The sequence below is a fragment of the Cebus imitator genome, unplaced genomic scaffold (assembly GCF_001604975.1).
Source record: "Cebus imitator isolate Cc_AM_T3 unplaced genomic scaffold, Cebus_imitator-1.0 Scaffold38, whole genome shotgun sequence".
Lineage (NCBI taxonomy): Eukaryota > Metazoa > Chordata > Mammalia > Primates > Cebidae > Cebus > Cebus imitator.
This window is the reverse complement of record NW_016107353.1, coordinates 7,284,391-7,312,359: the sequence shown is the minus strand read 5'-3', so window position 1 is coordinate 7,312,359 and position 27,969 is coordinate 7,284,391. Positions and strand designations below refer to the sequence as shown.

Here is a 27,969-nt window from a genome sequence, read left to right as displayed (position 1 = left end):
GAGGGAGACCAAGTCAACCAGAAAAATCAGGTAGCATTGGTGATCCTATCTTGTCTGGGTTGGGTCAGCATTTCGAAGCAGAGAAAGGGACAGAATAACCTTTGGAAGACACTTAGACTTAACAGGAAGGCTTTTGGCAGGTTTCCTGGTGTGTTACTGGCTGCTAATAATTCCCTGCTCCTGCTTTGTTTCTAGGCCCCTCCTCAAGTGTCTGGCTGAAAGATGCCACCCAGGGAAGGGAATTGTGGCTAGCTAAGGAGGCCATTCTTGATGTTGCTTCTAGATGTCATGTCATCACCGAGCCCTCAGCTGCTGGTGGCAGCTGCTCAGCAGAACCTTGGCCTGGGAAAGAGACGGAGTCTACCCCAAGCCATCTGCCTTCACTTAGCTGGAGAGGTGCTGGCTGTGGCCCGGGGACTGAAGCCAGCTGTGCTCTATGATTGCAACTGTGCAGGGGCATCAGAGCTCCAGAGCTATCTGGAGGAGCTGCAGGGGCTTGGTTTCCTGAACTTTGGACTTCACATCCTTGAGATTGGAGAAAACAGCCTGATTGTCAGTCCTGAGCATGTATGCCAGCACTTGGAGCAGGTGCTGCTTGGTACCATAGCCTTTGTGGACGTTTCTGGCTGCCAGCCTCACCCTTGTGTCTGCTCCCTGGACCAGCGTCAGGACTTGAAGGCCCTCGTGGCTGAGATCATCACACATTTGCAGGGACTGCAGAGGGACTTATCTCTAGCAGTCTCCCACAGCAGGCTCCATTCCTCAGACTGGAATCTCTGTACTGTATTTGGGATCCTCCTGGGCTATCCTGTCCCCTATACCTTTCACCTGAACCAGGTAGATGACAACTGCTTAGCTCTGACTCCACTACGAGTATTCACTGCCCGGATCTCATGGTTGCTAGGTCAACCCCCAATCCTGCTCTATTCCTTTAGTGTCCCAGAGAGCTTGTTCCCAGGCCTGAGGGACATTCTAAACACCTGGGAGAAGGACCTCAGAACCCGATTTAGGACTCAGAATGACTTTGCTGATCTCAGCATCTCCTCTGAGATAGTCACACTGCCTGCTGTGGCCCTCTGACTTTAACTCTCCTCTCATACAGAAGGTACTCAGTAAAAGATCATCTTTAGGTTGGGGATGGCAAATAATCATCTCAAGTGCCAATTCCAAGTGTCTTGAGTACACTAAGGCACAATGCTGTAATAATTGGCTGCAAATGCAAAGGGCATGGAAATAGGCAATGCTGGTGCTGGTAGCAAATTGGTAGATAGTACATACTTGCCATTTCTATACCAGGAAGTCCTCTTAGTGGAGATGTTTTCATTTTCACAGGATAAGAGATAGAAGAAAAGAGATGACAGAGGAAAAGCAGGGTGGTGGAAGACAAGCTAAATACTTGTGTGGTGCTCTATGTGGGTGCCGTCTGCTAGGAAAGTTGGGCTGGAGGCTTTTCTGCATGTTTTTTATGCCTCCAGCTGAATTTGAGGAGAGTAGACCACCAGTATGCTTAAATATGTGATACTTGTTAATGTAATACACCATTCAGGAATAAACCAAGAGTTCTGAGGAACAGTCTGGTCAGGTGAAGTTTATTTACAGTAGGTTAAGAAAATAACAAAAAGTCAGAAATCCCAAGTCAGTTGGAAAAGGAAAACCCAAGCTGTAATGTACCCAAATCTTCTTTTCGTTGAGTTGCTTGCTTCTGATTTTCACCCAAGGCAGCTGTTTTATTCAGATCATCAGGTTGTCTTTATTGGCCAGGAACACTGCCAGCGCTACAGCAATCACCACCATCAACATTGGGAGCCATCGCCCACACTGCCTCTGCAGAGGGACAGGGGGACAGAAGAAAGTGGCCATGAGTTGACAGGAAAAGATATGGGCAAAAATCTTTCTTCTTCCTACTTTAGTCCAGTGGAAAACCCTGGGTTGGTGGTGGAGAAAAAGCTTTTTACACTATTGCCCACTTTGTCACCTCTCTTGGGGTGAAACCACTTAACCAGTGGTCCCTGGCCCAGGGAGCCATATCCATCAGGGACCAGATATATAAATACTGATATGAATAATCAAGGGTGGAAAATAACTCAGTAAAATTATGTTCTTTGTTCATATTCCCCAGTACTTTTGTTGTCCTACTCTTCCTGGCTCCATGCTTATCACAGGCTAAAAGAACACCCTTTCATACTTTAGCTAAGAGTAAGTCTTTCCCTCTGGCATTGAGAGTTCCATGAAAGTTGGGCTTTGATGCATGAGCCAGTATTTTTTCCAATGGTTGCCATAATGTCAGTATAGTATAAACCAAGCACAATGAGACAGAATGGCCAGATGTTGGCGTGGGCTGATTCATTTTATCTGCAAAACTTGGCTAAAGAAGGAATCGTCCCATCATCCGGGGCTTTACAGAAGGATAGACCCTCTTACTCTGGGAGGTGGCTGCTGGCTCTGGTTCAGCTCTTCTCGACAGTGCTGCAGCTTATGCAGGCAGGAGAGGTACTCGTCACTGAGGTTGTCTAGCTCCGAATGCAGTTCTCTGCACTGGGGAGAATATCACCAAAGTCATCACTATCACTTCTGTCTAGGACAGAGCCCAGGTTGGGGAGACTGCCCGATGTAAGTTTCACTCATTCAGAATTTTTACCACCATCCTCCCTTCCCAGCCATTCTCAGGGATTTGAGTTTGTCTTTTGACTGTCTCACATTGTCTGGAATGTGTTCATTTAAATGATTGATAATGCGCATATTATTGCATTTTATACACCTAAGTTCTTTTATACAAAGACTTTACATGCAAGTGCTTTGCAAATGGGAGACACCAAAAAATGAAGTTCTTATAGCACAAAAGACCTAGAAGTGACCTTAGAACAAGTCCCTTTCCTAGGAGTTAGTTGTGTATGAACACTGTGGGGATATGTATGTTTGTGGATATGTACAAAGGAAGAGTGTTACTCTTTAAAAGACATATAAAGATTTAGCAAGTCTAGATACACTTAGTTTAATAAACTAAAAAAAAAAAAGATTTAAGATACTCAATGTGGGACAACATATTGAGAAGTTAATATTTTCATTAAATGTGTTTGAGTTTTGGTTGACTTTCTAAAAGGTAACCATTTAATAAAAACTTGACTAGGAGTTGGTATAAATAAGGAAGGGAAAAGATTGGCAAGTCAGTCCAGAAGCACAGACACTTTATACAGGCAAATGAATATCTGTGGATATCCAGTCACAACTTAAACTTTGAAATCCCTGCCCTTTGGCTGCCTCCCAGGTCTCTCTGCCATTCTGCAGATGAGCCCTCACTGGCTCCGGTCACCCTCTCACCTCCTTTTCCTTGGCCTGGAGCTGCAAAGTCTTCTTTTGCAGCTGGTCTCTCAGATCCCAGTCTTTCTCCTTTCCTTTACCCTCAGGCTCCACTTCGTTATGGAAGGACTTTGGACTCCACTCGGGCAGAGCCTGATCTATAAAAGCAGCCAGATTCTTGGTGATAGTGAGGCCCACACCTCTGAGGAAGGGCGCTGAGGGTAGACCACTAGGAGTGGGGAGAGGGGAGGGAACTAGGTGGGGTGTGCTCTTGGCTAGACTAATGGCATTCTCTGACATAAAGTTTAACTTCTATTGGGCCCCTCCTAAGCTTTGACAGACAGTTGGAATCTGAGCTCCTTGAGGGCAAGATTGGCACCTTTTCTTTCTATCCTCAGTCTTGTCTAATGCTGGATAATTTTAGTGAATACTTATTAATTGAGTTTCATTGGTTGTCACATTCTTCCTAGTTTGTCAAATAAGTTTGGTGGCTGCTTTAATATAACCCCTTTTCCCTGATGCCCTCATTTCAAAGTTGTGAAGATGGCAGTCATATTCTAAAATTTGTCTTCATATGGTTAAAGATGGGTTTTCAGCCACCCTGCAGTCTTTGTCTTGGTGAAAAAGCATGGACTAGGAGTCAGAAGTTCTGGATTATTGTTGTAGCTGTGTTGTTAGTCTGTGGTGACACAGACCTTCATGTTCTTATCCGTACTATGTGGGCATAAAAATTTCTGCCTTATCTCTTACATTATGCCCAGTGATTGTGAGGAGAAAACAAAAGGTCATGTGTAGTGGATAGGTGAGGAGCTGTTGGACCTTGTGTAGACGGTGAATTCTCAGGAAACATGGACAGTAGACTCTCTAGGGCTAAGAGTTACTTGACTCTGGCATGCTACGTGGTTTGGGGCCGGGGAGTTGGATATGATTTGGAAAATCAAGTGTGTAAAAATTGACATGAAATCCTGAGTTCAAAATAAGTTTATTGAAATGTTCAACATAGACATGTGCTTTCAGAGAGAATAGAAACCGTTTTCCACAGTTTGTATACCTCAGGATAGAAGGCTAACTAGTTGAAGTGTCCTCAGAGCCAATGATCAGTCCTTAAAAAGCTCCCATACATCCCAGACTTAACAGACTCCCAGAGCTGGATGGGACTCCAGGAGGTCATGTAGTCCATCCCCCTGCCTCTAGGCAGGTACGGGAAGAGCAATATCTTAGAATTTGTGGTAATAAATTTGCTGACCTTTCTTTGTTAAGAGTTTCTCCTGTTCTTGAAGCTGTAAGGATTGATTCTGAAGTAGACCTGTTGGAAAACACAAGGAACTTGTCTGTGCTAGCATATTTACTACAAAGAGTTTCTTTTCGGAACTTTGCTTAGAACCTTAGTTATTAAATGTGTTTCCATCTGCTATGTGTTGAATTTTCTTCCCCAGGATCTATATGTTGAAGATTCAGTCCCTTAAATTATGACCTTATTTGGAGATAAGTTCTTTAAAAGATATTCAAGTTACAATGGGGTCATTCAGGTGGGCCCTAATCTAATATCACTTGTGTCCTTACAAGAAGGGGAAATTTGGACACATATGTTCATGGGAAAGATGATGTGAAGAGACACAGGGAGAAGATGGTCATCTACAAAGCCAAGGAAAGAGCCCTGACATCGATCTTTCCCTAAATGCCCTCAGAAGGAAACAACCCGGCTGACATCTTGGACTTCTAGTCGCCAGAACTGTGAGACAATACATTTCTGTTCTTCAAGACACACCGTCTGTGGTACTTTGCTATGAATATATCATCCTTATAACTGTCCCTACCATGTCTCTACCTTCAAGTTTTTGCTTGAAGACTTTCCCTTTCCCCTGAGGTTGCTTTGCTCTGTTAATATTCATTGCTGTTTGCATGAAGCTTCTCTATCAGGTATCAGAGGTTAAAGTGGTAGGCAACCTGCTGCGGTATTAATTGAGACAGGTTCCCCAACTTTTCAGAAAGTGCTTTTCTTCTGAGAAGTCCCCTTTCCTTTCTGGGGCCAATATGAAGTTTTGAAGTGGATTGAGGCATATATAGTGTCAGCTTATTTTGTAAACCGTCTCTAGTAACAGGTCTATATGACATATTCATGTACATAAATTAGGATATATAAAATAAGAACTGCTTTAGGAAACCCAGTACTTTAAAAAAATCTGCAATTCTAGGGGAAATTGCAAATGGTATCATTGGCATGGAAGGACAGAAGTAGAAAAAAAAGAACGGAAGCCAATACATAATTTCTGGAGAGCTATGTAAATGACCTAACGTCACAAGAAGAGGGTCTGAAAATGCACAGAGTTAAAGCATATGCCACAGACTGGGCCCTTAATCCCTACTCTGAGTGCCTTTTGTGGGCCAGGAGCCCCAGGAAAACCCTGTGGACTTTTAGAATCTGGAAAGCGAACTTACTCTGTAACTGCTGTACTCTGGTCACCAGGGTGAGTTTCTCCGCCTCCGACCTTTTTAGTTGATCTGAAAATGCAATAATGCAAGCCAAAATAAAGGAACCCAAGGCTTAATGAACCCAGTACTGAAGGATGGAAATTAGTAATAGATGCTGTCTTGTCATGGCCTCTAACGTGTGTCTATTGGAAGTTGCTCTATCTTCGTGGCCCAGTTCTAAAGAGGTAAACCAGAAGCCAAGTACCTCAGGTTCTGTGCATCAACAATGTTGGGTTGATTGAGGATTGTATTTACACACGATCTAGTCTTCTCTATCAGCTGACACAGAGGCTGTGACTGAGAGACTTTATGCCTGTGTGTCAACTGACCTTTCCCTTTCAAATGAGGAATGTGGCCTTGATATATGTGACTGATATGGGAGCAGCTGTGATCTGGCCTAGAGGGATGGGCTAAAAAAGAGAGTTCAGACAATAAGATGCTCTAGTATAGTGAAATTAATTTTCAGTTTTGGGTGATTAAAACAGCCCTGTCCCTCCCTCAAGGTAAAATGATATTATAAAGCCAATCAGCCAATCAAGCGAAGAAATAAAAACCTGAAGCCTTTCTCTTAACAAGGTTTTTTTTTTTTTTCTTAGCTCACTTGGCCATGGCTCCTGTGTGCCTAAGGCCTCCAAGGAGAAGAATACCTTGTAGGTCCTGGGTATCCAAGCTGCACAGCTCTCTGTCCCCTTGTAGGCATTCAATCTTGGCCTGCAGTTCCTGGTGTTCATTCTCCAAAAATCGAAGGGCCTGGTTCATCTGTAAGTCCCTGCTATCAGCTCCCTGTAAGGAGGAGGAGGGGTCAATATAGAAGGATGTCAGTGCTCGGGTGGAGGTTGGGGGCAGGTACCATGGAAGAGAAAAATAAGAAAATTCTGGAATCGTTGAGTTAGAAGGAATGTTAGGGAAATGAGAAAATAGGGAGGTGTTTCTTTTTTCCTATTCTTCTCTTTCCTTTGTTCCTTACATCTATAACAGAAAATTAGAATTTTGATATTCACAAGGAACTTGTTTTATTTATTTTTATTTTTAGAGATGGGGTCTCACTTTGTCACCCAGACTGGAGTGCAGTGGTGCCAACATAGCTCATTGCAGCCTCGATCTCTTGGGCTCAAGCAATCCTCCCACCTTAGGCTTCTGAGTAGCTGGAACTACAGACGCATGCCAGTAGTTTTGAAGTGGACTGAGGCATGTGTAGTGTAAGTTTATTTTTTAAACCATCTCTAGTGACAGAGGTCTATGCTATATACTCATGTACATAAATTAGAATATATAAAATAAGAATTGCTTTAGGAAACCCAATACTTTAAAAAACCTGCCATTCTAGGGGAAATGTAAGCGGTTGTCATTGGCATGGGACTCATGTCTTGACACTTTGGTAAATCACCAAATTAAGGAAGATGAAGTCATCACTTTGCTAGATGTTTTCACTTGCTCTTTTCTTCTTCTGGCAGTATGAATTGTTTTTTTGTTAGGGTCTTTTCTTTTCCCCCACAAAGATTCAAAGTTAAAAAAAAACAAAACACAAAAATCTTCATAGGAGTTGCCTTATAGGTGGTGGGAAGAAGAGAACAATAAAGGTTGAGATGTGGATACCATGTAGAGTGACCAGCTAGGTTCACGCCTTTGATAAGACTCACATACTCTGTCCCTTATCAAGTGAGCTGTTCTGAGCCCTGCTTCAGGAAAATTACAAAGATCAGCTTTTGAGGTGGAGCCTCAAAATTCCAAACCAAGTAAATAAATCTATGCAAATAATAGCTGACATTTACCGAGTGCTTTAATGTGCCAGGCATTGTGCTAAGTGCTTTACATGGATCACCTTACTTAATCCTCAGAACAACCTTATGTCAAAGGTACTGTTGTCCTCATTTCACAGATAGGGAGACTGAGACTTAGGACGGATTGAAAATGATGGAACCCTTGAGAATGCCAAGAGTCTAATTGTAATTGCTAAATGTAATTGCTTAAAAAACGCATAGACCAGGCACAGTGGCTCATGCCTGTAATCCCAGCACTTTGGGAGGCCAAGGCAGGTGGATCACGAGGTTAAGGAGTTCAAGACTAGCCTGGCCAACATAGTGAAACCCCATCTCTACTAAAAATACAAAAAAGTTAGCTGGGTGTAATGGCGGGCACCTGTAATCCCAGCTACTCGGGAGGCTGAGGCAGGAGAATTACTTGAACCCAGGTGATGGAGGTTGCAGTGAGCTGAGATTGCACCATTGCACTTCAGCCTGGGTGACAGTGTGAGACTCCGTCTCAAAAAAGAAAAAAAAAAAAACAACAACACAACAAAAAACAAAAAGCCACACACACACATTGGCAGAAAGTGTTAGTACTCACCTGTAAATAAATTAATGACATTCGTTCTGTGCCAATAATGGGCAATTCTGAACTGGATGCTTTTTTGGGATAATGTTTGGAGAGCGGGTTGGGGTATGACATTAGTAGACTGATGAATATCCCAGCCAGCTCTTTTCATTTGCATGGTGTCATTCCAGTGAATGCTTAGTTCATTTGCACGAGCAGTGCAGACACCCTTGCTAAACTCAAAATTCGATTTCAGAGCCAAAACTGTGACTTTGGTACAAAGTAGGCGGTGACCGAGGAACTGAAAGCCAGATGCTGTCAGCCGCCTTTGGAGTCCCTAACCCAGAGCAGCTTCATTCATCACCACCCCCCCTCCCCATACCCTGCTTTCCCTCCCCAGCCCCAGTGCCTGGTACCTGCAGTTTGGACTGAAGCACGTGGAGTTGGCTCTCCAGCTCTCTGTGCTGGGTCCCTAGGGTCCTCCAGTCCTCCTTCAGAGCCTCATACTGGCTCCTCCACTGTTCACACTTCTGCTCTGCCAGGGCAAGGGATCGCTGAGGGAGATCAGAGAGGAGAGGGTTCCAGGGAGTTGTGCAGCTCGCTGCTTGTTCTCTAAGCTGCCTGGAGTTCCCACCCCAAGGTCTATGTAGCATCCTTATACCTGTGTGCTCTGTAGTTGCTGCTCTACATTCATTTTTTCCTCTAGCACTTTCTGCAGTGACTCCTTGGCCTTCTGCTCATAGCTGTTTTTCTGGTCTTCCATCTCCAGTAGCACTTTTTTCATTCCCCAAGGGGAGTATTTCTGTAAATTTGATGCAATTCAACAAATACACATTGAGCTTCTGTGTGCCAAATCCTGAGCTGGGATACAGAAATGAAAAGAAGTTGATTCTTCCCCCAGGGAAGAGATACCAGTAATCTCGTGAGCCTTTTCTTTTAGGGTAAAGCTAGCAGGGAGAGTCCCTCAGTCAATGAGAGATGAGTGGGGGACATAATAAACAGTGCCCTAGGCTTGCTGGGCATTGTAACCAAGGACTTGTACAAGCTCTTGAAATCCAACATGTCTAAAAGGACTCATCTTTCTAAGCATGTATTTTCTGTCCTGGACTTCCTATTTCAGTGGCCAGAATCATCATCCATCCAGGCGTTTCCAAACCCTAAACCAAGGAGCCAGTCTTCATTTTCTCTCCCACTTCCTCCCAGTAATCAGTTAGTTATTGAGCCTTGACAATTTCTTTAACAGCTCATGTCTGTCTCCTCTCTATCCCTACTTCTGCTTCCTTAGTTCAGGCTCTAGTAGTAGAATTATACGGATTAATGCAGCAGCCTCCCTTTCTTCAAAGCTTGCCTCCTCCCTTCAATCCCTTTTCAGTCCTGCATTTACAAAGTTTTCTAAAATGCAAATCCGATCTTGCCACTTCCTGCATACATCTCTCCATGGATTCCCAGCATCCTAAGAATGACATTTAAACTCCTTGTCATTGCTCCTCTTACATGCCTAGATTTTCATCCCATGCTACTTCTACCTAAGCCGAGATGTTTGCAGATCCCCCAGCACTTTGTTTTTTGGCTTCCGCCTTTACCCATATAGCTGCTGCCTAGAGCTGGTTAACTTCTTCTCATACTCAAGATTCAGTCCAGTATCATCAGTTCTGATAAATTGACCAACTACCCCCATTCCCCAATGTCTTATGGATTAGGTAGCTTTTCTTAGTGTTCATAGTGTTCACATAGTATCTCCTGCATGCCTGTATTGTTCACATAATATCCCCTGCATGCCTGTATTGTTCTACTCGGTTGACTCATCTGCCTTTCATACTGGATTGTAAACTCCTTCAGGAGCTAGCATACTGCTGCTGCTTTTAAATGAGACCATTGTGGCCACTCTACAATTCCAAATGAACTTAATGTTTTAAAATTGATACCTTTGCATTATAAAATTCCTCCTGGCTGCAGGATTAAGAAACAGACACAAGCGTAGCTTTGCAAATTCACTGGTGGGGGGCGGGTCTTGCCTTCTCCCTTCTTTTCATCTTTATGCTCTGTGATTTTGGAGAAGGCAGGCAGCTTTTAGTGTCAATTCTGGATTACCACTATGTAAGCAGTAGACTAGATGACAAAAATTTAGGAATCCATATGAAATCATTTCCGTTTAGCTTTGGAATTATCTGAAATTTTCGATTTAAATGTGAGTGGGTTTTATGGTGTTGGAACTTTCATTAAAAATCAGATCCAGGAGTTAACCTGGTTGAGGTCATATGTAGGGGATGTCCCAGATACTGGACATCCAATGACCATTCATGCTGGTCACTGATTATTTGTTATTCCTCACTGAAAATTAATAGACTGGCATTCTGAATTATATATTAGTCTCTTATGAGCTTGGTTGGCATTATTTATGTATGCAGTATGATGACAAAGCAAATCATACTGCAAAAATAAAAGTTGTGGACCACGAAAGTTGTAGACTCCATAAACTCTGATCCCCTATAAGAGGCCATCTATGTAGCCAGGGCTGTCTTCTCTCTCTAACTCCAGATGGGAGAAGTCTGCCTGTTTCACCCCATTCTCTTATTTGACATCTTCCCACCTGTCAGGGATTCATCACTTCTCAAGTGTGAAAGCTGATTTCTTTCTATCTCTTGTAAATCAAGATTACGCCAATCAAGAGATTACTGATGCTGGAAAACAATGTTACAGAAGAGCCAAGTAAAAGAGCTTTTATATTCTTCTAATGGTTGTTAGAAAAACAGAAAAAAGTTGCCCATAGAATGAAAATCATTTTCTAAGACTTCCTTATAACATCCAATTCATCTGTTCAAAGATTAGGATGTGTAAAGGTCTGTCTGGGTGATGTGACTCTTTACCAAGGGTCTTTCCCTACAGTTTCAGGTATTCTCAAGGTTTCCCTGGGAGCTGACAAAGTGGTTAGTGCTGGGATTCCTTCCCAGGGTGCAAAGAGAAGGATACTGGGAGAAAGAGAGAGAACGAAGATGGAGACAGTGATCTAGTGAATTAGAGACTAAAGTGAAAATGGCCAAGCCAGAACTGGGTAAGTAGGAATGAGTGTGTTATTCTCTATCTGATGGCATTTCTAGAAAGTAGGATTGAGGTTCAGGCATTCTTCTCCTTTAATTCTAGATTCCCGAGATGGAAGTATCCTTCAGAACGCTTACCTGGGTACACGTGTACAGCTGGTTTTCTAAGGATCTCAGTTTCCCCTTTAGTTTGTCTTCATTAAGCTGTCCCTAGAGCAAATGGGATGAGTTAATGAACTTGGGCCAAAATCTAGTCTGCAAAGAGTTTGACTCTACATTCCTATCCTACTGCCCAACACATAGTTGGTGCTCAAACAGTGAACTCTTTCAGGAGGTAGGCAGGAGCAAAGATGACAAAGGATGTTAGTTAGAAGAGGATCTTCTCTTTCCCTGGGCTAGGACAAGAAAGAATCAGACTGGCCTCAAGTCCTCTTTTTCCTCAATTTTTATCAAATGGCCCCGGGTCGCATAGCAGGGGGTTGGGGGGCCTGGAATGAAAGCTTCTAAGCTACCCTTTCACTCACTACCTTCCCTCCCCTGTCTAGGCACTTCTGTACTCCTCACCTCTTCTCAGTCTTGTACGTGGACTTTTGCCTGTAAAATGTAGGCCAGTAAGGCTAACACAGTCTCCCTTCCCAGGAGAATATTTATTCCCTCCCTTATCCACTGTTACGGGCTGATGTGTATCTCCTCAACATTCCTATGCTGAAGTCCTAAGCCCCGAGTGCCCCAGAATGTGACCATATTTGGAGACAGGGTCTTTAAAGATGTAGTTAAGTTAAAATGAGGCCATTAGATTGGGCCCTAATCCAATATGATGAATGTCCTTACTAAAAGAGGGATCAGGACACTGCGGGAAAGCCACATGGAGACACAGAGAGAGATGGCAGGGGAGAGACCACAGGAGAAACGAACTCTGCCCACACCTCGATCTCAGACTTTTGACCTCCGGAACTGTGAGAAAATAAGTTTCTGTTGTTGAAGCTCCCCTGACTGTGGTACTTTGTCACAGCAGTCCTAGGAAATTAATATACTCTCTTCCCTGCCACACATACCTGCACATATACACACACCTCCACATGCACGTGCACACTTCCACCTGCACACACACGCCTCCTCATGCACATGCATACCTCCAACTGCATACGCACACCTTCACCTGCACACGCATACTTCCACCTGAACATGCACAGACACACTTCCACCGGCACACATATGCCTGCACATACACACACACACTTCCACCTGCACACTTCCACCTGCACAGTACACCTCCACCTGCACATGCACACTTCTACCTGCACATACACACCCTCACATGCAAACCTCCACCTGGACATGTACACCTCCACCTGTACACGCACACCACATGTGCACACACATCTCCACACGCGCACGCACATCTCCACACGCGCATGTACACCTCCACATGTGCATGCACACCTCCACCTGCACATGCACACCTCCACACACATGCACACCTCCAACTGCACACACATACCTCCATCTGCACATGCACACCTCCACACACATGCACACCTCCACACACATGCACACCTCCACACACATGCACACCTCCAACTGCACACACATACCTCCATCTGCACACGCACACCTCCACCTGTACATGCACACCTCCACACAAATGCACACCTCCAACTGCACACGCATACCTCCATCTGCACACACACACCTCCACCTGCACATGCACACCTCCACACACATGCACACCTCCAACTGCACACACATACCTCCATCTGCACACGCACACCTCCACCTGTACATGCACACTTCCACCTGCAGACACCTCCACATGCACACGGACACCTTCACCTGCACACAGACACCTCTACCTGCACACACTTCCACCTGCACACACACATTTCCACTTGAACACGCACATCTCCACCTGCACACACACACATTTCCACCTGCACACGGACACCTCCACCTGCACACACATACTTCCACCTGCACATGGACACCTCCCCTGCACAGACACACTTCCACCTGCACATGGACACCTCCACCTGCACACACATACTTCCACCTGCACACGGACACCTCCCCTGCACACACACACCTCCACCTGCACACGGACACCTCCACCTGCACACACATACTTCCACCTGCACACGGACACCTCCACCTGCACACACACACNTCCACCTGCACACGGACACCTCCACCTGCACACACACACCTCCACCTGCACACACACATTCCACCTGCACACGGACACCTCCACCTGCACACACACACCTCCACCTGCACACACACGCCTCCACCTGCACACACACATTCCACCCGCACATGGACACCTCCACCTGCACATGGACACCTCCACCTGCACACACACACTTCTACCTGCACACACACACCTCCACCTGCACACACACATTCCCACCTGCACACGGACACCTACACCTGCACACACATCCTTCCACCTGTACACACACACTTCCACATGCATATGTACATACTAGACTCGACGAGAACTTCTTTAAGAAAGCAAGAAACTGAGAGATATTAAAGCAGAGTGAGAGCAGCAGGGGGTGTGAGCAAGCTTCCCAGAAAGTCACATTCTATTTATTCATAAGCTGGGTCTGTCTAATGGCATTTTGGACACTCCAAGACAGATGCTAATCTCAAGGGCGAGAAGGGAGCAAGGCTGGCATGAGGAGCCAGTCTCGGCTTCTCAGTTTGTCAGTATTTCAGCTGAGTGCTAACAGCTTCCTTGCCGCTTTGTTGTCCCTCCATTTGTAGACTTGCCCCTTTTTCCCAGGTAGGGATTTCATTCTTCCAGCCTGGAGCTTTGTGTAGAGTGTATGTGTGTAGGGGATGGGGTGGGGGTTCCATCAATGAGAGCAGGTTTTACAGAGACAGGGCAGTAGCTGGTTTTCCTATCCTTTCTCTGGCTTTTTCCAACCTGGCCAAGTGGGACAGTTGTGAGGTTTGAAATTCCACCTCTCTTCAGGCCTGAGATGCCGTGGGCCCTCTCAGTCACACGGCCTGGACATTCCTATCTCCTATAACATTTCCGGTCTGTAACGGTCTGGGGGCAAAGAAGGGAGCTTGGTGTTGAGGTCTGCTTCCCTCAGTGAGTTTCAGGGTGCCTGGGGGAGGCAGGAAGTGGTATCTCTCAGCTCCTGTTTTGATCTTGTTTGGCTGATTCTTCTAACCATGGGAGCCCGGGGGTGCCCCCACCCTTTCTGCTTCCTGTGTTTCTCTGCTGGGGCTTGAAAAAGCAAAAAGCGTTGCCAAAAATAATTTTTTAAAATGCCTCCTGTTACTAATGTTTTTCCTAACATCTCATGTGAGGGGGAGCGTCTCAGGTGAGGGGGAGCAGAGAGTCTGGAATTTGGCATCTACAGTAAGCACGGGGCTTTGGGAGCGATGGAAGACAAGGACAAAGACTTCCACTGTTTGAGCTTTGAAGTAACTGTTGAAATGGTTGCATTCCACAGTGACCTGCTCATTGTCAATCCACAGGTCCTGAAATCAACTGGCTTCACCCCTACCTCCTCTAGTTCGTATCTTCTGATTCCACACATTTGCCTTTGCCCAAACTCTTTCTGCGCAGAATACCATCAAACCTACCAAGTTTAAAGTTTATCTTGCTCTGTTTTTGGGAAGAAAACAGGCCCAAGGCAATATTCTTAAAATGTCCCCAGTCTCCTACCCTTTTGGGGTGTCTCCTCTTTCCCTATTCCATAGTATGGCTTTAATCCAATCTTTTGCCTCTTCCAGCTGTTTTTGTATTTTAGCCCAACCCAGATAAATTTTCCATTTGTGTTGCAATGGAAGACAATTCATGACAGCCCCTTCAGTGGGGATGAAGGGCCACCCAAGTCTGGAGCTTGAACAAAAACCTCTTTCCACAGCTCTGCTTTTCTGGACTCCCCAGGACGTCACAAAAGTCGCAGCCAAGTTGTTGCATATGGGGCATGTAGTTTCCTGGTCTGAGCCCCAGGGCTCCCGACACTGAAGCCCAGTGTTACAGTATGTGGGAAGAAGCACTTCTTACAGGCCTACTGCTGACCTTCTAGGCAGCTAGACCCCGGGAGCCCAGGGCTCAGAGGGCACATAACCCCCAGTGGAGAGAGGAGCAAGGTAGAGGCCATACACACCTGGTGCCGGTCTGAAATCTTCAGCTCCTGCTTCTGCGTGGTTTTCCCCTGCCTCTGATCTGCTCTCCAGAAACACCACCACCTCACCACAGAAGCACCAGCCCACAGCTCATCTCTCTGCTCTAGTAAAGGTTGCTTAGGGCTTGCAGCCAATCCCCTGCTGCGCTGTCATCTCAAGATCTTAATTCCACGTTGCAGATCTTCAAACCCAAGGCTGCCCTGCTCTCGTTTTTGTATTGCACAATATTGAGAGCTTGCTTTCTTTGCTGGTAAAGCTGTTTCTGCCCTGAAGGTTGGACCCTGCTCAGAAGTCTCAGTAGTGTCCTAGGACCTATGGTATCCAAAAAGCCCAGAGACATCTGGAGGTGGAGCCCCGGGAGGGAGCTGATCCTTGGGGTTCTAATAGGGAGTTTGTGGTGAGTTCTCAGCACGTGAAGTTGGAAATTCAAATTTATGAAGGTCAAATGGAAAAAAATAAAGGTCTGAACCAGTTCTGGCCACATTCCTCCAGTGATTTTTCCCAAGTAGCACAGTCTGGGGCTACCCTTTTATTGAAGTTGAGGCTTTCATGGAAAAGATAAAGAGTTGAATTGCCTTGTTTTAGGGGAAGCAATAGCTGTCAACTGAAAAAGACTGAGACTGTTTTTCTTTAAAGCCGGAAGCTAGGGGGTTGGTGGAGAGGAGGGAGGAAGAAGAGAAGGGTGAGGATTGGGAGGGGTGAGAAGAAGGGAGGGAGAAAACCACAACCAAGGGAACTTCCTCTGTTGGGCTGGAGCATGGGGTGAAACTCCTCCTCAGAGACAAACCCAGAAATGTGTCTTCATACATCACCCCTCATTCCCACAGAGCTTGCTTCAATTCAAGTTCTGGTTGTGTCTTACCTGGGATATTATAAGAGCCTCAACTCTCCTAACCCCTGCTTGGAGCCAGGGTCCTTATTGCTACAAGTTAGAGAATCCTTGAACCCTCCTCCCCCTTTTTTTTTTTTTTTTTTTCAAGACAGGGTCACCCAGGCTGGAGTACAGTGGTGTGGCCTGGACCTCCTGGGCTCAAGCGATCCTCCTGCCTTAGACACCCAAGTAACTGGGACTATAGGTGTGTACCACCATGCCCGGCTAATTTTTTAATTTTTAGTAGAGATGAGGTCTCACTATGTTGCCCAGGCTGGTCTTGATCACTCAAGTGATCCTGCTGCCTTGGCCTCCCAAAGTGTTGGGATTACAAGAGTGGGCCACTGTGTCCAGCCAGAAGTTAGAGAACCTTTTAAGATACAGATCTGATCATTCACAAGTCATTTCCACAGAGAGTAATTGCATACCTTCTAAGGATGAGCCAGACATTGCTAAGTGTCAGATGTTAAGCCTCAATAAAGCATAGTTCCATTCCTCCTCAGCTTATTACCTATAGCAGTGTTTCCCAAGCTGGGTAGCATGCATTCTAATGGATCTCTGATTTTATATATATACATGTATGGGTTTCCTTTAAAAATGGGTCCATGTATTATTCAAGTTTGAGATACCTTGTTCAACAGAAAAAGTTTAAGACCCATAATTCTAGAGACCTGCTTGAGACCCTTTTTTTGGCACTGGTCTGACATACCTTCATTTCAGCCATACTCTGCTATCCCCAGTTCTTTGTCATTCGTAGGCCTGTAATCATTCCAGTTTCTTTGCCTTAAACACCATTCTACTTTCTGCTTTTTTTCCTCATCATCACTCCTGTTTCTGTACTGGTAAGCTCCTACTCATTCTTCAAGATTCAGCTAAAATGGTTTCTTTCCTTTATTTTTATTTTTTGAGACAGGGTCTTGCTCTGTCACCCAGGCTGGAGTGCAGTGGTGCGATCTTACTGCAACTTCCACCTCCCAGGTTCAAGTGATTCTTGTGCCTCAGCCCCCCAAGCAGCTGGAACATTAGGTATGTACTATCACACTCACCTAATTTTTGTATTTTTTGTAGAGATGGCATTTCGCCATGTTGGCCGGGCTGGTCTTGAACTCCTGACCTCAAGTGATCTGCCCTCCTTAGCCTCCCAAAGTGCTGGGATTACAGGCATGAGCAGCCGTGCCTGGCCAGGTTTCTTTCCTTTAAAGCCTTCCCTGTTCCACCTCAGGCAGAATAATTGCTGCCTTCTTTCTGTTTTCCCTGCATCACTCTGTATACACTGCTGCTGTAGCCGTATTGTAGTGTTTTGGTGTTATTTATTATGTGTCTCTGTCTTCATGGCTAGAGTGTGAGCTCCTCAAGAGTTAGGACTATAATGCTTTTTGTCCTTGTAGCAAAGGTCCAGCACAGAGTTGGAACTTATCAAATGACTGTCAAACAAATGAGATGATCTCAATTTAGTTCAGGACTGGAAACCACCTCACAAGCACAGCTGTCGGTGCTAAGTTCCTACTCTGTCAATGAAAATGACCTAACAATCAGGAGCCCTGACCATACATTCAAAATTCCAGGTACACGGGACATTTCCGATGTGAGGAGCAGGACTGAGCTTAAGAAGTCTTTTTTACATCACTGCAACTTCTCAGTTTTGTTCTATACCCTCCTGTTATCTTTCTGTCTACCCTTGAGCTAGGGTGTGATGTCACACAGGCCAGTGAGGTTGTGTGCTCTGGCTCTTTCCACCTGGTGCTTTATGCTTTGGTGGTGTCAAACTGCTTGTAGCTCATGCTAATACATCAATTTATAGTATATACTAATGTAGGGGCTTCAGCATGGGGATTCTGAGGAACCTAGGGAATCCCCAAGGCCCTTTCAAGGGATCAGCAAAGTCTTAGCTTTTCTAAATGACATATTTGTGTGAGACTGAATTTTTCTTCATATTTAAACCAACAGATTGAATGCAGAAGCAAATATGAGAATCTAGCTCTCTTTTTCTTGCCAGACATTAAAAATATTTGCAAAAGTGTAAAGCAATGACACTCCTGTCACTAATTTTGTTTTGTTTTTGAAAATGTGGTTCTTTTTCTTTTTCTTTTTTGAGACAGAGTTTCACTCCCATTGCCCAGGCTGGAATGCAATGGTGCAATCATGGCTCACTGCAGCCTCCATCCCTGAGGCTCAAGAGATTCTCCTGCCTAAGCCTCCCAAGTTGCTGAGACTACAGGTGCATGCCAACACACCTGGCTAATTTTTTGTATTTTTAGTAGAGACGAGGTTTCGCCATGTTGCCCAAGCTGGTCTTGAACTCCGGAGCTCAAGTGATCTTCCTTCCTCTGCCTCCCAAAGTGCTGGGTTACAGGTGTGAACTGCTGTACCCAGACTGTTTTTCTTTTATTTTCTTTCTTTCTTTTTTTTTTTTTTCTTTGAGATGGAGTCTCGCTCTGTCGCCCAGGCTGGAATGCAGTGGTAAGATCTTGGCTCGTTGCAACCTCTGCCTCCTAGGCTCAGTGATTCTCATGGCTCAGCCTCTGGAGAAGCTGAGATTACAGGCGCACACCACCATATGCGGCTAATTTTTGTATTTTTAGTAGAGAGAGGGTTTTGCCATCTTGGCTGGGCTGGTCTCCAGCTCCTGACCTCAGTTGATCTGCCTGCCTCAGCCTCCCAAAGTGCTGGGATTTACAGGTGTGAGGCACCGCGCCCAGCCAACTGTCTTAATTTCTAATATGGTAAATATAAAAATTTCTTATAGATTTTCAGTAATTTAAAAAGTGTAAAGAAATCCTGAAATAAAAAGGTTGGAGAACCATTGTATTAGACTGTATCATGTCTTTAGATCTTTTTTTGTTTGTTTGTTTGAGATGGAGTCTTGCTCTGTCACCAGGCTGGAGTTCAATCTTGGCTGACTGCAACCTTCACCTCCCGGGTTCAAGCAATTCCCCTGCCTCAGTCTCCTGAGTAGCTAGAACTATAGGCACGTGCCACCATGCCTGGCTTGTTTTTTGTATTTTTTTTGAGTAGTGATGGGGTTTCACCATGTTGGCCAGAATGGTCTCCATCTCCTGACCTCGTGATCCACCCACCTCAGCCTCCCAAAGTGCTGGGATTATAGGTTCAGCCACCGTGCCTGACCTTTTTTTTTTTTTTTTTTTTTTGAGGTGGAGTCTTCTCATTCTGTTGCCTAGGCTAGAGTGCAATGGTGTAATCTTGGCTCACTGCAACCTCTACCTTCTCAGTTCAAGTGATTCTTGTGCCTCAGCTTCTTGAGTAGCTGGGATTACAGGCATGTGCCACCGCGCCTGGCTAATTTTTTTTTTTTTTTTTGTATTTTTAGTAGAGACAGGGTTTTGCCATGTTGGCCAGGCTGGTCTCGAACTCCTGACCTCAGGTGATCCACCCGTCTTGGCCTTCCAAAGTGCTGAGATTACAGGTGTGAGCCACTGCACCTGGCCTTGCCTTTAGATATTTGCCTGTGTACCAACTAAAATACTATTCCTGTTTCCATATTTTTCTGGCAAATACTTATATAAGTATTCCCTTGGCTGTTTTCTTCTCTGGAGTCACTCATTCCTTCTTGTATTTTCCTATATCCTCAAAACATTTATTTTTCATGTTTTTGTATTGTTTAGTTATGTGTCTTTCTTATAAAACCATTAGCCTTCTCAAAGCAAGAACGCTATCTAAATAATCTAATTATTTCTAGTGCTAGTCCAGTGTTCCTGTAGAGGACATAACCTATGAATATTGTACACTGAATGGACTAAAATCAAAGGCCTGAATTTTAGTTCCAGATCTGCCAGTAACAGCTGTGTGACTTTAGACAAGTTACTTGACCCCTGTGAAACTCAGTTTCCTCATGGGCAAATTGAGAGTATTAGACCAGATTGTCTCTAAGGCCCCTTCCCACTCTGATATTCATATTCAGACTGAGTGGGTACATGGCATGCTGGTTGGGATAAATATCAGTGTGAATCCTATACAAAAATGTTTGACATTTACCATATTCAGAAATATAAACTATATTGGGATCTTCCTTCATTCCCTCCAACAAATTAAAAAATAGGAATTCTTGCCACTTTTGGTCTGGATCTTCCTTGGATGTGTAGCAGCGTGACCCTCAGGTGATGACCCATATATTTATTGTGACCTGTTTGATTGCTAAGTCTGAGTACCACCCACCTCATCTTCTGCCCCCTCCCAGCCCACTTTTCAGTGTGAGAAAACCCCGTCTCCTACTGTGATGATGTGGAAAGAAAAATGAGATGAGAACACATACAAGCCCATGAGCTTTGTTCAAAAAAAATTTCATTCCCTTACCTTCCAAGAGCTGTCAGAGGCCTGAATCAGAGTGGACAGTAGGTCTTGGAGAATCACCATTTTCTGTTTTAGGACCAGCTCCCTTTGTAGGGCCTCCTGGGGGTGCAGGCACAAAACACAAGAGGGTCAGCTTAACCTAGAGGAGCAGGGGGTAGGTGGATGGAGGAACTGAGGGGAGCGGTCACATGCCACTTACTTTGAGGTAATCAGAAAGCTGGATGATTTCCTGGAGAGAAAGAACAAGGGTATTCGAAATGTCTCTAGGTCCCCTGAAATGCTGGGACATAGAACCAGAGCCTGGGTTGGCTTGTGTAGAGCAAACCTCTTCTGCTTTGGCTCTGATAGGATCCTGTTAGGCCCCATGTCTATGCTTAGTACCCCCTTGCCATGCAGGAAGAAGATGCTCCTTCATCCCAGCCAAGTTTATCATGAAATTCCAGAATGTCAGAGCTTAATACTTTCTGATTCAACCCCTTGAGTTAATATGTGCTTACCTTATCCAGAACTGCAACTCCATAACTAGGAAGAGAATAAATTAAAAATAATGATAATGGACCAAAGAATCAAGTCAGGAGGCAGTGGGTTGATTCCTTCTGAAATCCCTTCTGAAGAGCCAGAAGGGTGGGGAAGAGCTTTCTCTTTCTTAATTAAGGTGGACATGGAAATTCATTGTGTTCTCTCTAGAGAGAATGGATGGGATACAAGAGGGTTAGGTCAGGAACTCACTTGGTTTGCTGACTGGCATCGTTCTTAATTGTTGGTCCTTCTGCCTTTGTCTGAGTACCTGAGAGATGGAGGATAAGGTGATTTAGAACCTATGGGGAGGAAGTGAAGGAAGTAGGGAGGGATAGGGACTCTCCATTGCCAGTGAGCTGGGACAGCTGTCACAGGATTCTCTGCAGGCCCTGTGGAGTAAGGGAGGCTCCGCTCTTACCACGGTGATGTTTGGGTGGCTTCTTGATGGGAGGGTCCTGTGGAGGAAGGCCCCCAGCCTGTGAGGAGAGGTGGTCAGTCAGATCCCTGTGGATGCCTGAGGAAGAAGGATGCTGGGCTGGAAAGACCTCAGAGCTGGTCCCTGCCACCTGGAAGGCAAGTGGGGAATGCTGAAAACCACTGGCTGGAGCCTCTTGAAAGATTCTCCTGATGATTTCAGAAGGAAGAACCAACCATTATGTTTGTGATGGACTTTCCCCCCATCCCTGCCCAAATCTGTGTGTTGAAATCCTAACTCCCAATGTGATAGTGTTAGGAGGTAGAGGCTTTGAGAAGTAACTAGGTCAGAGAGGGGAGCCCTCCTGAATGGGATTAGTGCCATTATAAGAAGAGACATCAGAGAGCTTGCTTTCTCTCTCTGCTCTCTGCCTTGTGAGGATACAATGAGAAGAAGGCCATCTGCACACTGCGAAGAGTGCCCTTATCAAACACCAGATCTGCAGGATTCGTGGTCTTAGACCTCCAGACTCCAGAATTATAAGAAATTTCTGTTATTTAAGCCACTCAGTCTATGGTAATTCATTATAGCAACCCAGACTAAGACAATGTTTCAGGTCCACAAAAACAAAGTTGCCCACGCAAGATTTCAGAGCCACACAGGCTTCTGCTCCTGACGTCCTTGTCCTGATTGGCAGGCGTGGTCCTCCTCTGGCCAGGCATATGTGGAGCTGTACTTTTCTCCAGTTTTTCCCTCTAGAATCCCTAGTTGTTGTTGTTTTTCTCTCTCCCTCTACCTTGTTTGGTCTCAGCCGCTTATATAGTCAGCATGGTGATGTGGAAAGAGAACTAGTCTTGAGTGGGGAGTGAGGAGATCTGGGTTCAGATCCCACCTTTTCTAGGTCTCAGTCTTCTATCTGTGTAGTGAGGAATTTGGAATAGATAATCCCTATGGTTCCTTCCATATTCTAAGGAAAGCTTTCTTCCTCTTAGTAACAGCTGGAAAATTGTTGAGGTTTTGTGTGAAGACGAAGTGAAGTGGGTAGTTGTGGGGAGGTTTTTTGCTTTAGTATACAGTTTGCTTTCTTTTGCAACTGGGCTCTGGGATCATTTCTCTGAATAGCATCTCCTATTGAACATAACATATCCACTACTTAAGAATCCCTGATGGAGTACCCACTCAGGATAGGGCACAACGCCAAGCATTTCCACCGAACATAGCGGACACATCCCTGCTGTCAACATGCTCACAACTTCAGCAGGAAGACATAGATGGTTTGCTTGCTGAGGTCATCTCAGCATACCCTGGTTTTTGCCAACACTGTTCCTTTCCAGGCCAGCCTAATGGACCCTCTAAGGGTTACACAATCTTAGAAGACAGCAAAGGTGGCCTGGAGAAGCCAGGGAAGGCTTCCTGGACCAGATGAGGTTGTAGCTGAGTGATTTAATAGAATTGGAACGACACAAGAGAAGAAGAGAAGAGTGGGTACAACAGCCTTGCAGAAGAAAAGAGGACAGATATGTCTGTGTGTGTGTCAAGAGGATTGGCTTGTATACTTGGCATATAATAAGCTTTCATTAAATGTTTGATGACTGATGGGTGAATGAATGCTGTAAGATAGCTGTAGAAGATGTGTGTGTAATGCCTAAATTTGAGCTGATATAGGTATTAGCTTTTGAATTATTTTTGTTTATTTTATTTTTAAGTTTTTTTAGAGACAGGGTCTCCCTCTATTGCCTGGACTGGAGTGCAGTGGTGCCATCATAGCTTATTGAAGCTTCAAACTCCTGGGTTCAAGTATTCTCCCATCTTTGCCTCCTGATTAGTTACAGGTGTGCACCACCATGCCTGGCTAATTTGTAAATTTTTGCTAGAGAGAGGGTCTTGCTATGTTGCTCAGGCTGATCTCAAACTCCTGGCCTCAAGTGATCCTCCTACCTTGGCTTCCCAAAGTGCTGGGATTACAGGTGTGAGCTAACATGCCTAGCCTGGAATTGTTTTTTTCTCTCCTGCAAGTCAAGTGCAGAACAAAAAGAGCTAAACAAACAAAAATGCAACAATAAAAATCTCTGAATAAGTGGCTGTTGGCAACTTTACTATATGACTGAGGAAGAAGGACTTAATTTAGATCACTTTTTAGTGATCTCAAGCCCACCCACCCGCCTTGTCCAGAGAGGGTCCCAGAGCACAGAGTACTATGTCCCTTGACACGGCCCACCTGCTGTCTGGAAGAGGAGATCTTGCTGGCACAAGACAAGGGCTCCTTGAGGACAGTCGCCTGGCCTGGCCGCCTGGAGGGCCCTTGCTCCCTGGCCTGGGGACGCCGTGCCTTGCCCTTCTCCTCTAACTCCAGGTTCCTCCTCCTGAAGAACTGCTGCAATCGAGCTCTCTGGAGCTGCTCTCTCTGCTGGATCCTCAGCGTCTTCCCCACCTGGCGGCAAGTGGTCACGTTGGGACGACAGCGGCGGCTTTCACGGGTCTCTTGCCGGCGCTCACACTTGGCCTCATAGCTCTCAGCCCACCGGGCCAAGCCAGGGGAGGGCCTGGGGTCCGGGCTGATCATGATGACCTCCGAGCACCTGTTGCACTTGGCTTCCAGTTCCTGGAATAGATGCCTGGATCTGCCAGATGCCAAGAGGGAGGAGAAGGGGAGGGGTCAGAAGATAGGCGGAAAAATGACTCTCTAGACCGGGGGCAGAAATAGCACAGACTTCCATCCATGTGGGTTGAAAACTGAGGACATGGTGGTATCACACTGGAGTCAGGACTCCTGGGCTCAGTCTCTAATGAACTAATACAATCTTATAAAAGCGAATTGCTGCTTTTCTCTAGCCAGTGTTTCCCCTTTGTAAAGTAAAAGAGTGTCTGTGGCTGCCACTTACTCCTTGACTGAACATCTTACCATGCCTCTAAGGGGAACATGAGAAATTGATTAAAATCACAATGACCTTATAGCCTTTTAGATGGCAGGTGTGTGTTCATTTTCCAGACGTGTAAAGAAACAGCTAAGTTGAGCCCCTCTGCCCTCTCATCCGCCATTTGAAAAGGAAAGTCAGTATCTTTAATGCTGTCTTGGTCCAAGTTGTTACTAACGTAGTTGAGTGACACTTCTCAAGATCTGGAGGGATAACCAGACCCCCCTCAGGTGGTGACCAGTCCTGTGACCAGTACCCACTGCTCTCTTCTTGACTTTTAGCAACTAGCTTGTGAGCCTGGACCTGGCATGGTTTAGGAGGGAAACCCTTCCCTAATTCCTCCAACCTGCTGTCCTGACAATTGTCCATGGGCCCCCCACTTCAAGCTCAGGACTGGGCTCTGTCTTTCAGGGACAGATCAAATCCAGTCAGTACTGCCACATGCTTACTGCTGGCCAAAATCCATTTCGGAGCATCTGGTTCCAGTACTCTTGGAGCTAGGGGTTCCATTTCTTTAGGGTCACCTCCCTGTCAGGGCTAAGTCTGGTACCAACTCTGCTTTCCTTAGCCCAGACACAGATTGTGCCATCCAAACCCACCAACACATGAATTATACCTCAATAAGCCTGCTGCATACAGAGAAGAAACAAAACAAAAACAGTAACCAGAAGTTGCCAGGGAGCCAGGCTTGGTGTAGGGGCCACAGGATGTTCCTTTGCATGGCCTTACCTGGTATTCACATAGCACTCAGACCAGGATCCCCTTTTCCTTCTCTGTGCCTTTCTCTCTCCTACTCTTCCCCCACCTACCTTCTGCAGTTTATCCTCCTAGAACCCTCTGGTCACTTTGCTGAGTTGGGCTGGACTTGGATGAGCTGGATCCTGAGTGCTAGAAATTCTGTGTCCTGCCGCCTCTGATCACTGGAGTCAGACCAGGGACTGATGAAGGAAGAGGGACACCCCCTCACAGCTGCTGCTGCTTCTCTTCCTCCCACGACCTCATTACCCACCACCCTGGGAGGAGGGTATCTCAGTTTCGCCAACAAGCAGGCATTTGCTAGCTCTAACCCCTCGGGGTTTATTTATAGGCCAAACAGACTCAACAGGTAGCAGCGTCTCTGCCCTTTTACCGGGACTTTGCTATCCTGGCTGAGTTGGGAATTCTCTGCAGGATTCTTGTTTTCTCTCTGACGCTACCACTCATTCCCCAGGGGTGTGGGTGGGGCAGTCTTCTTCTCTGAGAGGAGTTTTGTGTGGTCGAGCCATGGACACTCAAATGCCTGACTCTTGAGGGTTGGAGGGGCGTACTCTGGTGTCAGGCAGCATTGATTCCAAGCAGAAATGTGAGGTTGTTCATGTTTGTCTGCTACATACCCATTCTGAATGGCTCTCTTCTTTCTTTAGACGTTTCTCCCCACTCCTACTTCTTGGATAAGGGTGGGAGTAGGCATAGGGGGTGGCTCCTTGACTTCCTCCCTGCCACTTTCTTTATTTAAAGACTTTAGAAAAGGATCTGAGAGACCCAGGTATATTGTTATAAATGACTGAATGGAGGAGACTGAGGATTATGTGCATGTGAACTCCATGTCTAAAGCCTACTCTCACAGCATCCCTGAGCCACAGCCCCAGGCTATTCTGCCATAGATTGCAGTGGAGAGCCCTGGCTCTTGGAGTCACACTGTGTGGACTCATACCCTGGCTCTGTCACCTACTACTTGTGTGTGTTTTTAGGTAAGCTACTAAATATCTCTAAGCCCCAGTCTCCTCATTTATAAAATGGGGCTAGAACCTGCCTTGTAGGTTATAAGGATTAAATGAAAAATGCAGGCCATGCACCTGGCATGTAGCGCACAATAAATGTTAGCTTTTAATAATAAAAACATAAATTATTATTATTAGGTTGGTGCAAAAGTAATTGCAGCTTTTGCCATTAAAAGTAATGACAAATAAGGATGTGCCGATGTTGGATATTGAAGACTTGGTGGTGTGAGACCAAGGCTCCAAGCTAAAGTAGCACTCCTAGGACCAAGAATGCCTTCTGTCATGTCTCTCTCAACCCTCTCTCTTTGGTGGAGTACATTGTTTACCAGATTGAGGGGATCCTGGCCCCAGGTTGAAGTCACATTTACTTCTCTGGTTCCTCTGACCTCTGGGTTTGGGCTATAAGGAGAAAGGGCTTCTCTGTGGTCTGGACATAATTGCCGTCCTAATTATACCAAGCAGAAAGGCAAGGAAAGGTGGGGTCTGCCTGCATCACACATAGGGCATGAGGTCCCCTCCCTGTTTGGCTCCAGCTTCCCTGCAGGTTTTGTAGTAGAGGCAGAACACTGAGAATCCTCCTACCTTCTTGCCTTGAAGAGGAAAGGGTTATGGGGGAGAAGACAAGGCCTGAAATGAGGTCTCTCTGGGCTCTCCACCCAGGCCACCCACCTTTGTCCACCGAAACACACAGCTGCTGTCTGCTTCCTCAGGGCAGACATTGGGTCTACTTACCCAAGAAAGGAGCTGCAGTGGAAATGGCTCCTTAGAGAGGAGAGTGTTCCCAGAGGCCTGGGCTACCACACCTGCGAGGACGTGGTGTGGTATGCTGCATAGAACCCTACCCAGGTTTCCGGGATGTCTGGACCCTACTGACTTGCTTAAAAACAAGAAGGCATGTGGGATGGCTGACAGGGATAGGCTGCTGAAGAAAAGGGAACTGGTCCCTGTAGGGTTCAAAGAAAGATCACTGGGCCACTGCCCAGGCTTTCTGGCATCTCTGAGGTTCCCTCCTGGTAGCATGACTGGGTTCACTTGGAGCTTGGAGGAAGAAGGGCTCCTGGCTGGGGAGGCTCAGCCTGATTTCTCAGGCTGCAGAGAGAGAACAGGGCATGGCTTCTCACCTGACTGTGGCTTGTCATGCCTTTCAGAGTCTCTGCTTCTACTTCCTGGCCATGTGTGCAACAGAGACAGTGAATGGCTTCCTGCATGGGTTGGCCTTCTTAGCCCAGAGCTCTCAGTGTGAACTGAGGGGAGAGGGGCCTGCACCTAAGCTGCTGGGAAGGCAGCCTTCTGTTCAGGGATCCCGGCTTTGAAGGAAACTGTAAAAGGTCATTTAATTCATGCCCATATCACTGGGTAGCCTGAAGTCTAAGTCATCTGACTTCTAATCTAATCCAATCCAATCCAATCCAATCCAATCCAATCTAATCTGCTGGAACAGAGGAATGGTGGAAGCTGTACCCTGTGCCATGGCTAACGCGACAGGAAACCAACACAGGATGCTTTCTTGGTTACCCAACTCCCCGACACCCTTAAACTATGCCACCCACAGTCTCTTCACTCAGGGGAGCTGGGATGGTAGAGTGTCTTCTGCCCCACCCCCAAGTCGGAGTTCCCAAACCTAGACACAAAAGCATCTTCCTTCTCAGTTACCTCCGAGTCCCCGGCTCCAACTCAAGCCACTCAGGAAAGCATTCCAGTTCCTGGGCAGGCAGATCTTGGCTCTGGTCTCAGATGGAGCAAGACAGCAGATGGGTAAAGCACGTACTTTCAATCCATAGGTCTGGGTCCCATTAATGCGTCCCTTCTTGGTACCGTCTTTCTTATTGTGCAACAGCCTTGCTGAAACAGGAAACAGACAAAGCCACAAGGTTCGCAAACCCCAGTTCCTCTCTCTTGCTTTCTGGCATCA

The 27,969-nt window shown here is 45.9% G+C and overlaps 2 protein-coding genes across 11 annotated transcripts in view; one reads left to right on the top strand and one right to left on the bottom strand.

Moving 5' to 3' along the window:
• CUNH1orf74 (chromosome unknown C1orf74 homolog) overlaps positions 1-27,969 on the top strand; it is a 139,179-nt gene that overhangs the window by 1,377 nt on the left and 109,833 nt on the right. Inside the window, exons 2-4 of one of the 4 annotated variants that reach the window (XR_005199662.1) lie at positions 196-1,105; positions 10,969-11,134; positions 15,005-15,281. Coding sequence is in view for 3 of the 4 variants with exons in the window: in XM_017525566.2 (XP_017381055.1) it covers positions 271-1,080 (810 nt within the window). In the remaining variant the exon portion in view is untranslated. Of the gene's footprint in view, positions 1-195; positions 1,573-10,968; positions 12,585-15,004; positions 15,282-27,969 lie in introns of those variants that run through there. The other 3 variants (XM_017525566.2, XM_037737398.1, XM_017525565.2) reach the window with 3 other exon arrangements.
• On the bottom strand, positions 1,564-27,969 carry TRAF3IP3 (TRAF3 interacting protein 3). 7 transcript variants are annotated; one of them, XM_017525559.2, is made up of 16 exons: positions 26,790-27,969; positions 23,601-24,003; positions 21,386-21,533; positions 21,178-21,235; positions 20,946-20,970; positions 20,648-20,677; positions 20,452-20,547; positions 11,259-11,330; positions 8,744-8,884; positions 8,499-8,636; positions 6,417-6,552; positions 5,737-5,799; positions 4,544-4,603; positions 3,319-3,455; positions 2,422-2,535; positions 1,732-1,824 (listed from the first exon to the last, which is right to left on the bottom strand). In XM_017525559.2, the coding sequence occupies exons 2-16, from the start codon at positions 23,943-23,945 to the stop codon at positions 1,732-1,734; spliced, it is 1,656 nt and encodes a 551-aa protein (XP_017381048.1). In that variant the 5' UTR covers positions 23,946-24,003; positions 26,790-27,969. The 7 variants fall into 7 exon arrangements, with proteins under 7 accessions (XP_037593322.1, XP_017381046.1, XP_017381048.1 ...); XM_017525558.2 differs by having other exon boundaries at positions 27,711-27,969; XM_037737394.1 differs by lacking the exon at positions 4,544-4,603 and having other exon boundaries at positions 1,564-1,824; positions 27,711-27,969.

Bases quoted from the DNA above. Each gene is read 5' to 3' on its own strand.
- TRAF3IP3 (XM_017525559.2), bottom strand. From the start codon at position 23,945: ATGATCAGCCCGGACCCCAGGCCCTCCCCTGGCTTGGCCCGGTGGGCT. The intron at 21,534-23,600 runs GTGGGCCGTGTC...CTTGCCTTCCAG, and splicing joins TCTCCTCTTCCAGACAGCAG to GTGGCAGGGACCAGCTCTGA. The intron at 20,548-20,647 runs GTAAGTGGCATG...CTGCACCCCCAG, and splicing joins AGCTTTCTGATTACCTCAAA to GAGGCCCTACAAAGGGAGCT.